Genomic DNA, 18,576 nt, shown 5'->3' on the forward strand with positions numbered 1-18,576 from the left:
ACTTTCACCGCCTCGGTGCAGAAAGTGCTTGGCGTTTACCATTTGTAAGGCAATCATCTTGATGTGATCAATAGTCTAAAATAAAGTTGACGTCATGAATTAGGTGAGTCATAATAAATGTCCTGATCTAAAGAACAGTTCTATTAATTTAAAAAAATGCCTTCTGTGTCGAGGTTTAATTACAAATGTTTACTGCTGGGCAGCGATTGTTTCTCATGTTCTGATTTCAAGGTTGGAAATTTTGGAACATTACACCAGATTTCCTTTTTGGCCTGCTGAAGTACAGTGCATAGTGTTGGCGTTGTGGCAGATCAGATCTTTGTTGTCTTTAGACTGTATTACAGGATAGGATGCAGCTATGAAGTAAGGGTGAAGTAAGACCATTCAATGCTTTTCAAGATAAAAGCGAAAACAGAAATTGATCCTATGTATTACAAGTAGTCTACTCACAAATACCAGAATCAGGGCTATGGGGCTTCAGGATTTTACTTCTTTCAGAACTGAAAGGGCTGAATTCTGTGTGTTGCAGCCTATGAAGTATGTTGCCATGCACATCTGCAAATAAAAAATTGTAGTTATCAGTTTTGAATGGGAAAATGCATATACTGTACGGATACCAGTGTAGTTAGACAATATTGTGTCACATGAAACCAGGATACATGTGACATAAAAGACTAACACATTCAACATGAAGGTTTAAAGATTTAACCTTAGATCTTCTCCAAGGTTTTAAAGAATTTGGTGAAGTGAAGATATGAAAAGGGTGAATGAGTATGTACAATGTTGTAGTGTTAAAAAGAGAAAGGTTTGAAAAACTGTTTTCAAATTTGTTATTGCTGTCTTTTCCTACATACAGTAACGTTAGCAAACAGTGAGCAATGAGCACAGAATTCACAAAAAAAGGGTGAGCTAATACAACCCCATGAGCAAAAGGGTCAGAACAGCCTCCTTTCCTTTGTAATTTTTTTATTTTTTAATATCCTTTTGTTGCCTAGACTATGATCTGTCTAGATACTATCAAGATACCACATCAGATTAATCAAGAGGAATAATCAAAGTCCTAAGGAGAAAGTATACAACATTTATTTCCACTAACTGTACTCTATCCAAGAATCCTAGATGCAGTTATGTACAGTACCACAGATAATTTATTGATATTTAAAGCCAATTATAGAATTAATTGTGAATGCCCATGTTTGAGAAAACACCTCCCCACACTTTTGAGCTTAGGGTCAGACTTGATTTTAATGATAGGCATGTAATAACGCTTGAGGGAAAATACTGCTGATCATTATTGATAACATCTGGGCCACGCTGCAGAAAGTATTTCCTTTTTTCTCCCAGTACACTTCGCACAAAACATTGGATTTATTTTACTATGCACAATGTGCCTGCTCATTCTTGGCAAGATGGATTAGCTCATGAGGAGCTGATAGTTGAGTTGCAAGCTGACACAGAGCTGGGGACCCTTGGTTCAATTCTACATTACAACTCTAGGGTGCTATCTCCAGAACGTGGTGTTTGTACTGTGTGTTCTCCCTGTGTTCTCTTGGGTTTCCTCTGGGAGCTCTGGTTTCCTCCCACAGTCGAGAGACTTACTGGTAGGGTTGGCTTCTGGGAGAATTGGCCCTGGTGTGAGTGTGAGTGGTGTGTGTGCATTTCTAATAAAATGCATGAGTGTACTGTACCTAAGGTGAAATACCCATGCCACAACAGCAGAGTGAAAATGAAGTTAGGAATACACTGTCTTATACTGTAGAAAATTCTATGAAGTTATTAAATTAATTTTGCAGGATTTTATCGAAATAAAATGCTATTGTAGTATTTGCTAAATTAATTTCTAGACCTACAATAGTATCTCAGAATGTCAGAAGAGTAGCACCTTTAATCTATCAAACAGTCTGAGTGATCACTTGCTACCAATTTTGTTGGAATAAAGCCAACTCTTCATCCTTGTGGCATTGACTTCACAGAACCTGACAGTCTTCTTTCTATAAAACAACTAACAGACTGCACGGCATTCTAATATTTTACTGTTGTTTTTTTACAGATGAAAGAGAAGATGTTCAAAAGAAAACATTCACAAAATGGATAAACTCGCAGTTTTCTAAGGTAAAGTCGGCATGGAGAGTTTTTTTTTAAAGACAGATCTACAGTATATGTGACAAACTTTAATATGTTGTGCTCTTTTTTTCTTTGTTAAATATCTGACATCATTTTAATGATTTATTATTCATAGTTTATCAGATTTACCAAATTGCGTGTTATGAATTAAATGTTTCAAAATTAATTTGATTTGCTTTTGAACAACATTAAACAAAGAACCAATTTAGATGTGTTAGTGTTCACTTGACAATTAAATATGAGATGCATAGTGGCTTGCCATTAATACTGAAAATCAAGGCTAATAAAATCTTCTTGTGGGAAATACATTGGGAAAACTATTTGCTGCTGATTATGAGAAGAAGGTGATACAAGCTGGGCTCATATTAATGACAGGATTAAACAAAGAAAAAAATGTAACAGTTTTGCTCAAGACAAGTACTTTGTGAATGGAATGTGATGAGTACTAATTAAGTCAACAAGCCATGAAATATCGCTTTTCTTTTTCAAGGGGTTTATTAGATGGCTTATTGTTTCAGTTCAATTCATAATTGAGGACTTAACCTTCTTTAAAATGTAACAATGGAAATGAGCCATTCTTAGCTTGTACCACTTAATTAATTCCATTTCCCCTTAATGGGTTAGGATATCTACAGTACTTAGGTATATACTGTATACTACAAAACTTCTGTATGTCCTTTGTCCCAGCCTGGACTTTACGATAAAATTAGTGCAATGGCCTGTTTCATCAGGGATTTTTTTATCTAATTTCAGCAAAGGTGGTAGACTTTTATTAAGATTTATTAAGATAATATTATTATTTGCACCTGCAAAGAGTGAGAAGGAAGCAGTGTGTGTTCCACGGTGAATCATGTGCAGTGGATGTGTGCCTCTCTGATTAGCTTCCCATTAAATTTCATTTAATAGAAAATATATACAGTATATAAAAATGAAATGCTAATTATTTGAAAGTGAGAGATAATGATGTGCAATTCTTATCATTTGTGTTTTGCTTACTTTTTACTTCTCCCAGTTCCTGCCTGGGGAAATAAAAATGAAAATGAAAGATTCACATCACAAATAGGTTAGGTACAAAAGACAGAATCTGTAATGTAGCAGACTAAAATATTGGAATAACAACAAAAATTGGAATTATGCAACACATTTCTACAAAAAATAAATTTTATGTGCAGAAACAATGAGTGAGGATTTCCTTTATGAAAATAACTTGTACTGATGACCTTTAATTTTATTTAAAAATGTCCCCATTCTCTATTGGCATATTTCTATAGACATTTTAACTTTTTAAATGGGTTTAAGCAGGAAAAACTGGAAAGATTTGAAAAGAAAAAAACATTGGCTTCTGAATTGTGTTCCTTTGTGATTCCAGTGCCCATTTAATTCAATTATGCTACTAATGAAGTGAAAGTGGGGCAGTGTGTTTTGGTGATGATTTTAAAAGCAACAAAACCCATCAGGTATCAGCAATGGCTTCATTTAACAAGAGCAGTTGTTGTAGAAGGTTTTTAAAGTGTCTGTTGCTCTGAATACAAATGAGCAAATTCTGATGCTCGTATTAAATTATGCGGTGCTAAAACACTCTACTTTTAAATGAGAATGCCATTTGACTAATAACAATATTTTCTGTTGCAAAACAGTGGGCACTTAAAGTTAAAGTGCTTTCAGATTTAGAACTATCTGTACTTGCACTGTTGTTCATTTGTAATACATAGGAGATCACAAAAGTGTGACAATAATCATCCAGGCTCCCAGTAACGTTAATGTAAGAAATGTTTTTCACCAGTAACATTTTTGGCCAAAATCATTTTCAAATTTTAGATCAGATACAGTAGCTCCAAACATACACGTTTCTAGATCAACTTCAACATCCAGTTTCTTTTTAATTTTGAATATTCTTTTTTGGTGACGGGACAGCCATTGCTATGTTTTTCATGCCTCAGCTACGGACCCCACAACCCCTTACAGGCCTTTGAGCCCTTGAGGGGGAGGAGGTTCAGTGCCAGCGGGTTGAGAGCTTCTGCTCAGGAGGCCACAGACATTGCTGTGTTGGCCTGAACTTTGGAGGTGTTCAAGCATCTGTGCAGCTCCGCTAGAGGAAAGCTAGTCACAGCAGGCTAGTAACATGACCAAAGCTTGAACCCCCGGGCACCAGGCATGTCTTTCACGTTACTACAGTATGTCATGGAAAGACAAAACAAGTGTCCAATTCTTATATTGTAGAGATCATACCAGTGTAAAAATATTCTTTACACATAGTAAATTATAATGAGTGCAATTAATTTCTTTACACATTTACAGTAAATACTATGGCACGAATCAGAAGGTTTATGCCTCTAACAGATTCCAGTTTTGATACATATTTAGATATGATGCAGCAACCTTAATCTTCATGAAACAGTGAAACTTGACTTCTCAAATTCATGTTCTCTTGAATACTGCTGATTTATCATACAGAATGACCTTGTCTATATAGGGTATACTGCACATAAAGATTAACAAACTATACCCATACTTTTCCAATTTGTACTGCAGATATCAAAAGTAATGTACAGTATGTATGTACTGTATATGCCCTGATACATATTTATGTATATACTGTTGTCACCATAATCAATATTGTTAAAAAATAAAATTGAGAATATTGTCCTCCAAGGCAACATTGCCAGAGCTCTTTAAACATTTTGTAAGAGGTCTTCAGGACACAGAATTGGAAAGAAATTAAGTTTTGAAATGTTTTACATTTCAAATGCACTTACGATTTACTGATGCATGATAGCATAATTTGCATCAAGTTTGCAGAAGCATTCGAAATTACAGTACAAGTTCAAGATCTTGGGGTTCCTTTAATCAAAATAGATCTGGAAATTAATTTAAAGAAAATCAAAACTGTGTTTAACAAATACAGTAGGTCCTTCCAAGGGAAATTGAAGTAAATGGCGTCAGGCTACAAGAGGTCAGCTTTAGGGCAGATATCATCAACAGGAAACTACATGGTGGAAGTAAAGGAGCAGAAATGAACTAGATTGCCTTTGGGAGTTTCAAAATAATTGTAAAGGGCACAATGGTTTTCAACCTTAATACATTTTGACCAGTGTTTTGTGCCTCTGTTAAAATGGATTAGAAACCTGCATGCCGAATGCAAACTGATATAGAATCTAGAGTGCAAAGAAGTGAGGAAAATGCATGGTTGGAGCAACAAGAGACAGAAAATGAAATAAATGTGTGAGAGTGCACTGTATCAGCTGAATAAAAAAGATGTGCACCTAGACAATCTGATCACTGGACCAGGAAACTACTGAGCTGGATCTGCAAGACTCAAAAATTAACCAATAAGATGATCTCCTGTTAACTGGCAAGATTTAGTCAGCAGGAGCAAGATGGATCAGAATAGTTTCATACAGAAGTCTGTGGAAAAATCTTAGAGAGGCTGTTATCCAGCAGTGAATTGATTAAGACATAACATGCTGATGATTTACAGGAACCATATATACTGTACACCAGTTTACACTACAGCACAATCACTCATAATGCAGTGCATTTATACATTGTGTTTGTCTTTATGCACGTGGAATATATAATTGTGTGTTATGGTAAACAGCTTGGTTAGTCTAGCAAATTCATTGTAAATTGTGGTTTACTTAAGTACAGTATGGTTTAAAAGTTTCATATACTGAGATCCAGCCATTTATGTTACTTGTAAAGTGTATTCTGCATTTTCTTGAGTTCCCCTATTTCTCAGTGTGAACATAACATGTCGGTGATATTGTGCGTGTTTTTATATTAATGTTTAATAAAGCGATGATAATGAAAAATGTCTTTTTAAAAAATCACATTTTAAAGAAAATTATTATGATGAATGAGTCACTAGTGTTACTTGAGCAAATGGATCTCTGGTGAGCTATATCTTTAATTGATCTCCACACTGCTGAGATCAAATGTATCTGAGCCCTTCACCGCCCACGCTCCTCGTGAGGTAATAGCTTTATCGACAAAACAGGACTTCGGCAACGATGTACGTGTCTGCTGCCTCCAAAGAGCATAAATAGGAGAGCCAGTGTGGGTGAGAGGTGAAATTTAACTATGTGATTTCTCCATATCAGCACTGCAATAGACACAGGGAGGTTTATCGCCTTTGCTGAAAATTCCCCATCCCTGGACAAGAAGTAATTATGTGAGTCATAGTGCAGTTCAGATCCACTTTGAGATACTATACAGACTGACTACATACTGTACAGCTCGAGTAGTAATGTTTTGAATATTTAATGTAAACTATGTACAGTATAGCTGCAGATCTCACGCCTCCTTTTTTGTTGACCACTTAATTACTTTAAATCGAATTAATAAGAAAATACAAATCCCCAGAGTAAAATGACCTGTTTTATATTGTGTCTCCTTGACCAATTGATGTCAAACTAAAGAGTTTCAGGCACCAGATTACATTTAAAAATTTAATTATTTCTAAACAAAAGCAACATTTGGTAACTGAATTACTAATATTGTCAGTAATGTTTTGTATTCTGTAGTACAGAGGTCTCCTTAAGCTTCTGAGGGGATGTTTTGTGTCTTTCTTTAATTTCTTCTCCTGAAGTTTATATAGAGTAGGCACCTAGTGTTACAGTTTATAATTGACTTCAATGAACATGAGAATCGTTATAAAGAGAGGAGAGTATTTGACCCATCTAGTCTTTTTGGTAGTCAACAGCTACTGTAATTGATCCAAATCTATCATACAGCTGTTTCTTAAAAGAAGCTAGGGTATCAAGCTTCATCTGGTTAGATGATTCATAATCCCAGAACTCCTAAGGAAGTGACATCTCTGATATAATTTTAGCAAAACTTTCACACAGTTTCCGTTTGTGTCATCTTGTTTGTGTTTCAGTGTTTATTTTGAAAAAGTCATTTGAGTTGATTTTGCCAATGCCTCTGAGAATTACTGTATGATTAAGTCCCTTTGCAGTCTTCACTGTTCAAGACTTAAATATTTATTTCCTTCAACCTACTGCATAAGTGTAAAACATTTCCATAAGCCCCAGATCGAATTTGATTGTAGTGGTTGCAGGGCTATGCTAATTCCCCTAATTTGGGATCAATTGATTAGTCAAATAACCTGACTAGTTTCCTAACTGTGCCCGAATACAGGTCACTGAAACAAATTAAGAAGTGAAGAAGAGCAGTGGTCCTGTTAAAGATCCATGAAGTACTGTATGAATTGCGTCACCCCATTTTGAGCTGTGTGTTGTCAACATATTAACCACTTTCAATCCAAATACTGGGAACTTCCAAGAATTCCTATCACCTGTAATTGGAGAATTAATCTTTTTTCTTGCGTAATAACTTGTTTAAATCTTGCTTAAGTAACTTGTCAGAGTTTTTTAAACGAGCAACATACAGTAAGTGATGCCCAAACAGAGCTTACAATATGGTATATTTAAATTTTCAGAAGACTTTTGACACTCATTAGATTATGAAAGTTACTCCTAAAAGATGAATTTGTAATCACATGTGATAGCCATTTGGCAGAAATGCATGCATTTGGATTATAAATTGGTTAACAGAAAACACAGACTGCGGAAAAGGGTGAGTGGTCCAGTTTAGATGATGTATTTAATGGAAGTACCACAAGGATCTGCACAAGGACCACTACTCTTCCTAAATTATATCAGTTATTTAGATTTTGGTATAGTTGGTCTGGTGAAAAAACACTGTAGAAGCATTGTTTGTAAATAATTTTAAAAAAATCAAATTCAAATCTGGGCGAACAGATGGCAGGTGACGATTAATGTTGAAATCCAGGATTTTGCATGCAGGTTCTGTAGCAACAAACTATAAATATAAAATGAAAAAGAATGAGATGGAAAGGATTAAGAGTGACAAAGATTTACTGGTGGTGTTTGTGTTAACTTCCAGACAAGATTGTGAAGTTAATAAAAACAATTTAAAAAAAATCAAAATGTTTGGATATTAGTATTGGTACAAATAGGGGTAACAAAATAAAGAGTTACCAGAAATAGACCAAGCAGGTTAATCAGTAATTAAAATAAATTATCATAACCCCAAATAGTAATGATTTCGCCAAGAATATATCTGAGTGGTTGGTATAATTTGAGGCAACTGTGTTCTTTGTTCTCTGGAAAAGGTGAAAAGAGTTTAAAAGCACATTGGGTAAGTAAGGCACACTGGGTTAAGTAAATATTTATTAATGATGACACAACACAAACTAAACAACATACAACATAAACATACAATATACAAATGACACTATTTACAAACATGATGTCTTGAAGGCCTACAGTACGTCCTGACTAACCAGAAAAAACACTGCTACCAAACATTCCAGTCCTATACTGTATAATGCCTAACAGGCCCACAAATAGAGATAAACCTGCCTTCTGCACAACAACCTAGAGTTAAAGCTCTCTCTTTCTGTAAACCCGGATGCTACAAAGTGAATGGGAAACCTCTCCCCCCATTACCAAAATGCATCCACAAACCAGGAGAGGCCGTTTTTAACCTAGGGATTCTCTTTAAAGGAAATCCCAGTTTTTCTAAAACAACAGAATGGCAAGCTCTTAACAAGGTTCAAATACTTAAGTCACATCTGGTCTTGAAGGTTAATCAGAGCAAGGACCTCCAGGGTCTCTTCTCCTTTCTCCTCTCCTTCCTTTTCACTGCTCCATCATTTGTTCTCTCAACTTCTCTCTCTATAACTGCCTGTTTTATCCTCTGTTCCTCATTGGTTGAAGACTCTTAATCATTTAACAAATATTTAATACTTACATACAGTATACACAGTACACATTACACCATCTGTTAATATTTGTTAATTATTGTCTCTAGATTCTTAAGAGACTTCAATTGCCACTTCCTATAACCAAACATTATGTTAGGTTAAAATCATACAGTATAACACTAGTGATACCTAGAGTAGAATATTCGATCATCGTGTTATAAAAAAACATTTCTTCCCTGGAATCCATCTAGAGAAGAGCAACAGCATATCAGTGCTGAAGTGAATGTCCTACATCAACATTCTAAAAGAATGCACCTTTTTAGTCTTCCATAGAGAAGACTATGAGGGATATAAGTATTCAAGCAGACACCCTTGTAATCTTCTCTATTCAAGGCTTAAAAATCAGCCTGTGTATGGTGTTCCTCTTTAAACCTTGGAATATATCTGGTTGTTCTTCAACGGACTGAAAATATTTTATTTTTTGACAACTCTACCAAAATAGTGTAAAATATTGAATTTAAAGTCAATATAAATCCACATGTCCCTTGCTTTTGTCTTACACATGTAAAACTGGCTTAAAAATATTTTTCTTTTATTTCCTAGCTCAAATGTTCTTGCCAAGGATTCATTTAAAATAAAAAAAAATGCTTTTGACAGTTTGATAGCCAGGAAGAAGGTGGTTTTAACCATTTTGATTAATAAATGCACCATTTAAAATAATACAAAGGAGCTACTTACTGTATTTTTCTTTGAATGGTCTGCTTTTTAATGTCTTGCATTCTCAGTAAATAGGTTTCTGTACATTTTTTGTTTAGTTACCGGTACCATTATAAATGGCTATTTATTCATTGTCATGCATATCATTCTAAATTCTTTCAAATAAAATATTAAAATCCAATTTCATTAATGACTTTTTGCAAAATGTGCTACTCAGTGTAACAAGCAGTTATACAGTACAAGTCATTTATTAAAAACATAATGGCTTTCCTCATTTGTTAGCAAGGGCTTTCCCTTAATGAAACTACACTTCAAAATGTCTTAAATGAGCAAAATACATATCTCTTCTGCCTTTCCAGACATCTTAAATCTGTCATCTTTTCATACTGTCCAGAGAGACAATGAGACCTATTGTGATATTTACTTTGAGGACCAAAGACATCCATCACACTGAGCAATTTCGGAATTGCACTGAAATCCTCATAAATTTTTATTGTGTTTTATGAAGGATTCTTGACTGTGTTTGGGTTGTCATGGGAAGATGTGTGCATTTGGTATTTTTTAACTGCTTTTGAGCTAGTGTATAGAATGTAACTCACAATCTTTATTACACTTGATATAATGCGCTAATTATTTTATTGGCAATTGTGCAGATTTGCAGGAGCCCTGCTCTCCATCCTTTTTTTTTTTGAAAAGCAAAACTAGCTTCTAACTTTTACTTATTTGTCTCGTTCAACTGTTCATGCTAAAAAGTTCTTCTAGAAAAGTTTGGTTGTTTGGGTTTAGTCTTCTGTGTAAATACTTAAGGGCATTAAAGTTTGGCTCTTGCTATGTTTGTATCCCTGAGTCTCTCAAGATACATTATATGTATACCACACCATGTCTTTCATCAGTTTCTAATTATTCTCTTTCTGTCAGGAGAAGAGTTTGTTTCGGAGCTCAAGTATGTAAATTAATTTGATGCTGTTTCTAGCATACTTTTAATTCCCTTGTATTGTACTCTGAGGAAATTCTTCTACAGAACTTGGAACTCCATGGTTGGCCCAAGTTTGCTGGCTTAATGAGAACAAAGATTTACCTCAGTAATAAGAGCTAGTGAAACGTGAGCCAATAATAATCCAGAGAGGAGCCAATGGCTTTAGGAGGTAACATTCATGTTAATCAGAATTAATTAATCAGAAATTTGGACAGATAGCAGCTCAAATATCAGAGCTGGTTGTTGTACTGTATACCTTTTTAGCTGTGCATTTAAAGTGTATTTGCAGTTTTCATACTGAGTTCTGGTGTGCAGAGTAATCATTTATTGTTCTTACATTAATAATGTTAGGCTTTTATCATTCCTGTTTTATTTAATAATGATGCAGTTTGCACAGGACATCTGACAAAGTAGCATGTTCTATTTCTAAATGAAAAAGATATTAAGGACCAGGTTAGAATGGATTTAAACATTTTTTATATTCTCTGTGACTATACAAAATTGTTCATTTTTGCATTTTCAAATGTGTTCAATGCATGCTAAATTAATGAACAAACAGATCAACTCAGATCTTTTACAATATGTTACCTCTGCCGGATTTCCCATTAGGCACTGTAGGTACAGTGCCTTTAGCCTACTAATTTTTTAGGTCCTACGAAGGAGAGAGACACTAGAGACTAACGAAAAAACGAGCTGAAACAACGTGCTTGCGATTGACTGTAGGTGCTCCAAATCAATAATCATACGCTATCTAGAGGCTGTTCTAGAAACTAGAAGTATCGAAGTGATGGTCGCTCGACTGCTCCATCAATCATGTGGTTCAGCATTGGAATAGTTTAAAGTGCATCATGTCAATCAAAGTAATTCAATTGGTGTTTACTCCTCATTTTGCACATTTCGGAGTGAAAGTGCCTAGGGCCTACAAACACCAAAATCCAGCCCTTACACATACAGGAATAACAAGGAAATTGGGTATGAATGAGTATCTGAAGATGCATGCCGTTTATTCATGGTTATTTTATTCAGTAGACTGCTGTTTCTAAAGCAAAATGGAACTATGTGATTCATAATGTTCTGAATTGTACACTTTTCTCTTCTTGTACAGTATTTCTCTACCACCCACGCTCACTCTTCATCCTAGACTCAGCAGTGGGCTGAGGTTGGACCTTGAGGTTTTATAGCTCAAAAAGGCATTCTTAAGACACTTCATACAGCTTTGCATCTCACTGAAACAGTGAACAGCAGTGGATAAGGAAGAGCTCAGAGTCTCATAAAAGTGTAAAGTCTACTTGAGGACAATGGAATTAGACATACTGTAGCTCATTTTAAAATTAATGAGAGTGATGCGTGTGTATTGATCATCTGCTCTCTTTGCTCAGTAGTTGTTTGCAGTGGTGAGGGTGTGTTTGAATTGTGCATTTCAGGTTGAATGGAGAAGAAGCACATTGTTTGTATCACAGAATGTAAAATTTGTAACTCAGGGGTAACTGATTATTAAAGTACATGTCCTCATACAGTATACTTTGATCAAATTCATATATTTATTGTTCAATCAAAAGGACTACTGTTTTATTTTGTGCTATTTTTCTCTTTATCTTCTGTTTCAGGAATGTTTCCTTAAAAGCAAACAAATCATAAGAATGTGAATATTAATTAGCTGTGTTCCTCAATACTATAAGGTTTATCTTTGACTTTATTTTGGTAGGTTAAATCGGAAGTCTGTTTTGACAGTTCTAGGGTTTCTGATTTATTAGAGTGGCAGCTCTTCGGTCTGTCTTTGTATTGCTTTTTTATTTACACTTCATTGTTTCAGAGATGTTGAAACCTGTTTTAATTGAGAAAGCAATGTTTTATAGATATTTAAAATATCAATGTCTAATCTCAGCCCACTGCTCCACAAATTAACATTGGTGATGTGAAGAGAGAGTGAGGGATGAACGGAGGAACAACAGGGTTAACTGCTTAAGAACATTATTGTTTTTAAATGTTTAAATGTCTTTTGGCAAATATTTGAAAAAAAAAGAAGCTTCACTTTTATGCAATTCATTTCAAAAATATTTTTTTAAACTCGATTTTGAAAGTCATTCATTGGTTATCCCTCATGCTCGAGGATGATTGCCTTTTACATCAAATCAGAAGACATCATATGAAATATGGGATCAGCATATTCTCTGGCAGATTGAGCAAATGTTGAACTGCCCGGTCCTGTCATGGGTATATCTTTGTTGCTCTTGCTTTGCATCCTCATTTTTAATCCTTTGGGTCCCGAAGTGCTGGGATCATTTCCAGATATTTTTCCTCCTCCATCCGGTTTGGTCAAGGGATATAATCTCACAGGCATTGATATTAGTGTTGCATTTCTTATCTTTATTTTAATGATACTGTTGAAATGCATCTTTTTTCCTCCTCTGAGGATGTTGTCTTATCGATACTGGGAGTAGAGAATTTTTTTTAAATCTTGACGTCTGGCATCTTTCCAGAATGATCACTTTGTTTTAACACTTGTTTTAACAATCGGGAGACTTTCTGTAAGTAAGAATTCCATTGTACCGGTTACATATGGCAATAAAGTTCAAGTTCAAGTTCAACCCAGCTGAGTTCATGGTGGATGATCATCGCTTCAATGCTTGTGCTGTTTGCTTGAGAAAGAGCACTAATGTTGGTCATCTGTTGTCCATTATAATGCATAAATTCTCTGCAAACAATACCAGTGATATGAGTAAAGTCCTTTTCAGTATGTCCTGTATGTTATTCGTGTTTCAGTCATATACTGTACAGTACAACAACATAGGAATGATGACTGCCCAGTAGACTATAAGTTTGGCTTTAGTTTTGAGGTAGTGATCCTCTAACATCCCATTCCTTAAGCATCCACAGGCTGCAAGATTGTTTCTGGTTTTCTTCATGAATTCACACCATTCTGTGAAAGAAAGCTTCCAAGGTGTGGGAAGACCTCAACATTTTTCAGACACTCGTCGTGAATCTGAATTAACAATGCAGAGGTGTACAGTATGTACAGTATTTTGAGCTTGCTGATGACAAATTTAGTCTTCTGAGCATTGTGTACAGTGCGTGTGTATAGATGAAGTGTCCATCTTCTCACATGGTTCAGTAAAGATGTTGACATCTGTCTGAAGATTTTTTTCAAGGCATGCAGTGCTGCACCATCAACGTACTGGACTTTAAGCTGGTTTTAACTGGCCTGCATGTTGAATCCTGAAAGCCACGGGGTGGATGTACAGTAACATCCTTTACTTTAACATCCCACCATTAGTTATATTGGTGACAGTTCAAAATTTCAATGTTTGTTAAAAAATTTAAAAAATAAATGGCAAAAATATAATCGATAATTTGGTGTGCTGCATTTGGATGCATGTGCTCATTAATAAAAAGATTGGCCTGGTGATGGGAGCCAGGAAAGAAAAGATTTCAGGAGTTTGGTCTGATAATTGAACTCAAATTAGAATGTCATAGCATTCAGCAAGATCTCATTTTTATGCCTTTAATTCCTGTCATAATGGTGAAAGATTACATTTTCATAAATTATCTTAAGAGAATTTTAAATGATGGGTTTCTTTGAGGAAACTGTTTACAAAGGGGTGTCAGCAGACTGATGAATAGTCAAGGAAAGGCTTGACTATCTCTAGTACTTCATCGTTAGCGATGGGATGTGACCTGGAGATTTAAATGTCCCGGTCACAATCTGTGATAAGTCTAATGTTTCATCGTTAAGTGAACTGAAAAGATGGAGTGGAAAATGAAAAGGGGACTGTGCAAACAGTTATATAGCTGAGTTGCTGAGGGGAATAAAATTGATTTTTAACACTATGTAGTGATGCTACATTTACTCCAGGAGCTAAATATTTAAAGAAACCTGACGATCTGTGATACATTAAATGAGAAACGTTGGTAAGTGAAAAAATAATGGGAATAATACATCATTTAATAAAAGTGCACAACTCCATGTTTTGCTGGAGTTATTTTGAGCCAAATACTTTTGTCTCTTCATAAATCACTGCTTTAATAAATGCATAACCTAGTGTCTTTTAGTACTAGTGAATTGTGATAGTGCAGTTATTCAAAGTGATAGCGGTTTTACTTCCTATTAAATGTTAATAAAAATTCAACTAATTAGAAATGTTTGAATACATGTAATCTTAAATATTGAAAATAGTATCAATGTTTCTACAAATGTAAATCCCTTATTTTATGGGCTATTGAGTTTCAGGACTTTTCTGAAAAAATCTCTTAAAAAATCATATCCCATCATACACAATATCATACAGATATTTGATTACAGGTATTGATTAGAAAATGGATTATTGTGATTTTCCTTTTCTAAATGCTAAAGTTAATTATTGCCTGGGAGGATATTGGTATTTGATTTATTCCTGTCCTACCATCTTGAATATCAACAACAACAATTAAAAGGGACAACAGACTAACTTAAAGGTCAGTTTACAGGTTATCTCCCCTTCAATAAAACATCAGGGGGTTACATTTCTTGACTGACATGTGACAAAAATGGTGGTTGCTTATGTTTTGGTCTTCATGAGAATAAGAGTTGAAAATAGAAGCCACCACGTTTGTAAAAAGCTGAAATTCTGAAAATTGCATAAATGTGACTGTAGCGGAGCAGTTGTGTGACTATCTGTGTCAGTTTAGACCACTAGAAAGCAGCTTGGGGACACTGCAGAGAGAGAGAATAAATAGATTTAGCACACAGGAGTCGTGGTCTTGTCTTGTAATGAGAACTGGTGGGTAAAGTCTCTTGGGGAAATACTGTAAGGGTGTCGGGTCTGTTTGGTTCGGGTTCAGTCTCAAGGAGAGACAAAGCCTGGGTTAGGTTTGTTTTACAATCGACACTGAAGTGGTTTCCTGAAAATGCTCAGGTTTAGGAAAGGGTGACAGGTAAGGCTGAGCTACCACTCTCTCCCCAGGGCTGGGACTCCTTTGGGCAAGAGGCTGGGAGCTCTCTGGTGGGTATAACCACATCAGCCTACTGTTGAGGCTCAAGGGGGGCATACAGTGTCAAACACTATAAGCAAAAATGCTCGAAATGTTTTGTATGGAATTTCTTAAAACGGTCACTTGCCTCTGAACATTATGTCTTTTTTCAGCTCTATAAAAAATATTTTGATACTTAACTCATTCCACCCAATACATCTTGGCAGGCGACAGGGACAAGGCCGGATACACCCTGAATGGGACACCAGTCCATTGCAGGACACACACACAGACGTGTAGACGCTCACACCTTGGGCCAGTTTTCCCAGAAACCAATTAGCCTGCTAGTTTGAGTCTGGACTGTGGGAGGAAACCAGAGCCTCTGGAGGAAACCACACAAACACGGGAAGAACATACCTGTACAAACTCCCCATACACATAGATTTCGCCCCAGGAATTGAACCCAGGGTCCCATCACTGCAAGACAGTAATGCTGACCACTACACCGCCATGCTTCTCCCCTGGATATAATAAAACATACAAATCACACCAGTGTAGAATCAGCAATGCTGCAAACAATTTAATTTTTTTCATTTCTTTACTTAAAACCTATATTGTCAGAGTGGACAAATGAAAGCCAATTAATCTGTAAAATGTACTGCCACTTGTAGTTTCCAAGGAGCTTAAGGCTGGAAAAGATATTACACATTACAGACTTAATGTTTGACAAAACATTGACAGATATGGAATACAAGAAAATTGAGTAGCATCTAAAGTAGATCAATAAATTAGTTAAACACAGAGAAGGAATATAACTGAAATACATTTACAATTACATTGAAAAAGTGCTGATTTAAATGGTTAAGAAAATGAGACTGCTTGGACTTGCAAATAAATGTAAAAGGCTCTAGTGGGGAATATTACATGAAAAATATATCAGTGAAGATGTAGACCCAGTTAATGGAAATATGATATATTTATATCCAAGGCAAGGTTTTTAATTATTTCTGCATAATTTCCAATAAATCACTCCTACATATTAACTTGTGCAATCTTGTCTGTATCTCCTGAAACAAAATAAAACAGAAAATAATAAAATTATCCAACTACAAAGTGCCTGCATAAAAATCTTATTCAGCTGTGTCTAATACAGTATTCATTTAGAAAGCATGAAGCTATAATTTACCTGGAGTCCAATTCAATTTTGCTGGAAAAACTGGAATGTTCCAGTTCCTCAACTTTTTTAAGGAATAATTTAATAATAGAAAACTTTTCTTAATTTTCCTGTTCTACTCAGGTTTTATTTGTAAACTTGTTTTTTTTTCTTTTCTTCTCAGATGTTATTCAGTATATCAAAAAGCAAATATTATTCCGATCTGGAATGAAACAAACCCTTTAATGTCACATACCACCAGCTTTCCAATGCAGTGTTGCTTCAGCACAATGGAGCACAATAGGAATGGGAGCATAATTTGTTTTCCTTGACAGCTGAAATCTGCCTAATGGAGAAAGCCATACTTTTCAGGAGCAGACGGAAATATCATAATATGTGTGACAGAAATGAAGGAAATTACGGTTTGTCGAACTCAAACAACTCTTACTTAGCCCCCCTAACAGGAAAAAAAACCTTAAAGATTTAGAAACCCAGTCACAGTTTTAGTTTCCTTACTCTCAGATAATAAATTTTGCATGGGCAATTTCAACAGGCTTTAACAGCCTGCAAAAAAAAAAAACTCAAGAAGCCATGCTGCCATGAGCCACTAACCATATAGTGAGTAATATGCTGTGTCATTTAGAGCAGGTGAAGTGGAAACAACCTATATCAGTGTTGACCCCAGCAGTATGCTGTGTGACCACTCCAATTGGATTCTTTTACCATTAGTACATGCAGAAGATTCAAGGCAATATTAAACCCCTAAGCAAGAGCCTGCACAGGTGAAAATGCACAAGCAATTCTTGGAAAGCTAAATTCAAGCCTCTGCTATACTGAAATCTGTGTGCTTATTACTCTCGTGAAAGTTAGCACTTAACGATAATCAATTGCTGCTTGATGATAGCCCTCTCAGATTGTTCTTGACAGTTTTATTCTGTGTGACTTTTGACTTACGAAACACTCAGTTTGTGATTCATGATATGGTTAAATTGTGAAAATGCTGCATAGGATGGTTTGGACTATACAATATCACAAAAGTGCAATGTCTCTCTGTGTATACAAAAGTATTAGCAACATTCTGTGACCCTTTCAATTTCTATATTAATTCCTAAAAACTATTTTAGGATACTATGAGATTAGAGTGGGTTTATTAAAAAGACACTGGGCACCATTATAAAGAAAACCAAACTTTAATGCCCTAAACTATTTGGGTCCTTGGCCCAAAATGTAAGAACTTAACCAAAGATCAGCACTACTCCATGTCTCAAGAATTTCCCTACAGTGTTTCCACATTTTGTTTCTCACATGTGTTTACAACCATGACACTATATTAGGCATTTTCACAGTCTACTACTCCAAACCTGCTACTGCAAAAGCTGAAAAATGCTTCTAAAACAGCACTAGATTCAGACAAGAGGGGGGATCTTTTTAAACTGCATTCACTAGAAAGTAGTAGGGAATGATCTGTTGCCCTTTGTTCCCTGACCAAACAGAGAGAGAATTTTGGCCATCTGCTGTCCTTATGTGTTGTGCTAGAAGAAAACAGCTTAGCTGCCTGGTTATTCATAGGATCATTTACAGGACAGTTTCCATTCTCATTCCAAAGGGTGCCAGGCCAAGTGTGCTTAAGAGCAACGTGCTAGTTACTCGTTTTTCATTCCTCCCAATGAAAAGGTCAGAAAGAACAGTGAAACAACTCATTACAAAGAGCACGCAGAACCTTACTGACCCCCTGCATACAGAGAAAGGACAGGATGAAACGATGCAACACTCACACGGTTAAGCATGGTCAATCAGCATATTGACCAAACAAAGACATTTCTAAGAATCCTTTTTGTCGATTTATTTCCTCTGCTTTCAGTACAAAACAGTCGTTCTTGCTAACATAGAATCTCTCAATGAACTTCAAATGAAACAGTAAATTGATAA

At 35.6% G+C, this 18,576-nt stretch overlaps 1 protein-coding gene across 14 annotated transcripts in view; it reads left to right on the forward strand.

Annotated features, from left to right (window-relative positions):
• Positions 1 to 18,576, forward strand: part of dmd (dystrophin) — a 726,399-nt gene that overhangs the window by 151,833 nt on the left and 555,990 nt on the right. For all 14 annotated transcript variants that reach the window (XM_015364174.2, XM_015364177.2, XM_015364182.2 and 11 more), the window contains exon 2: positions 2,051 to 2,112. In XM_015364174.2, coding sequence (XP_015219660.1) covers positions 2,051 to 2,112 — 62 coding nt within the window. The remainder of the gene's footprint in view (positions 1 to 2,050; positions 2,113 to 18,576) is intronic.

This window comes from Lepisosteus oculatus, chromosome 15 (genome assembly GCF_040954835.1).
Source record: "Lepisosteus oculatus isolate fLepOcu1 chromosome 15, fLepOcu1.hap2, whole genome shotgun sequence".
NCBI lineage: Eukaryota > Metazoa > Chordata > Actinopteri > Semionotiformes > Lepisosteidae > Lepisosteus > Lepisosteus oculatus.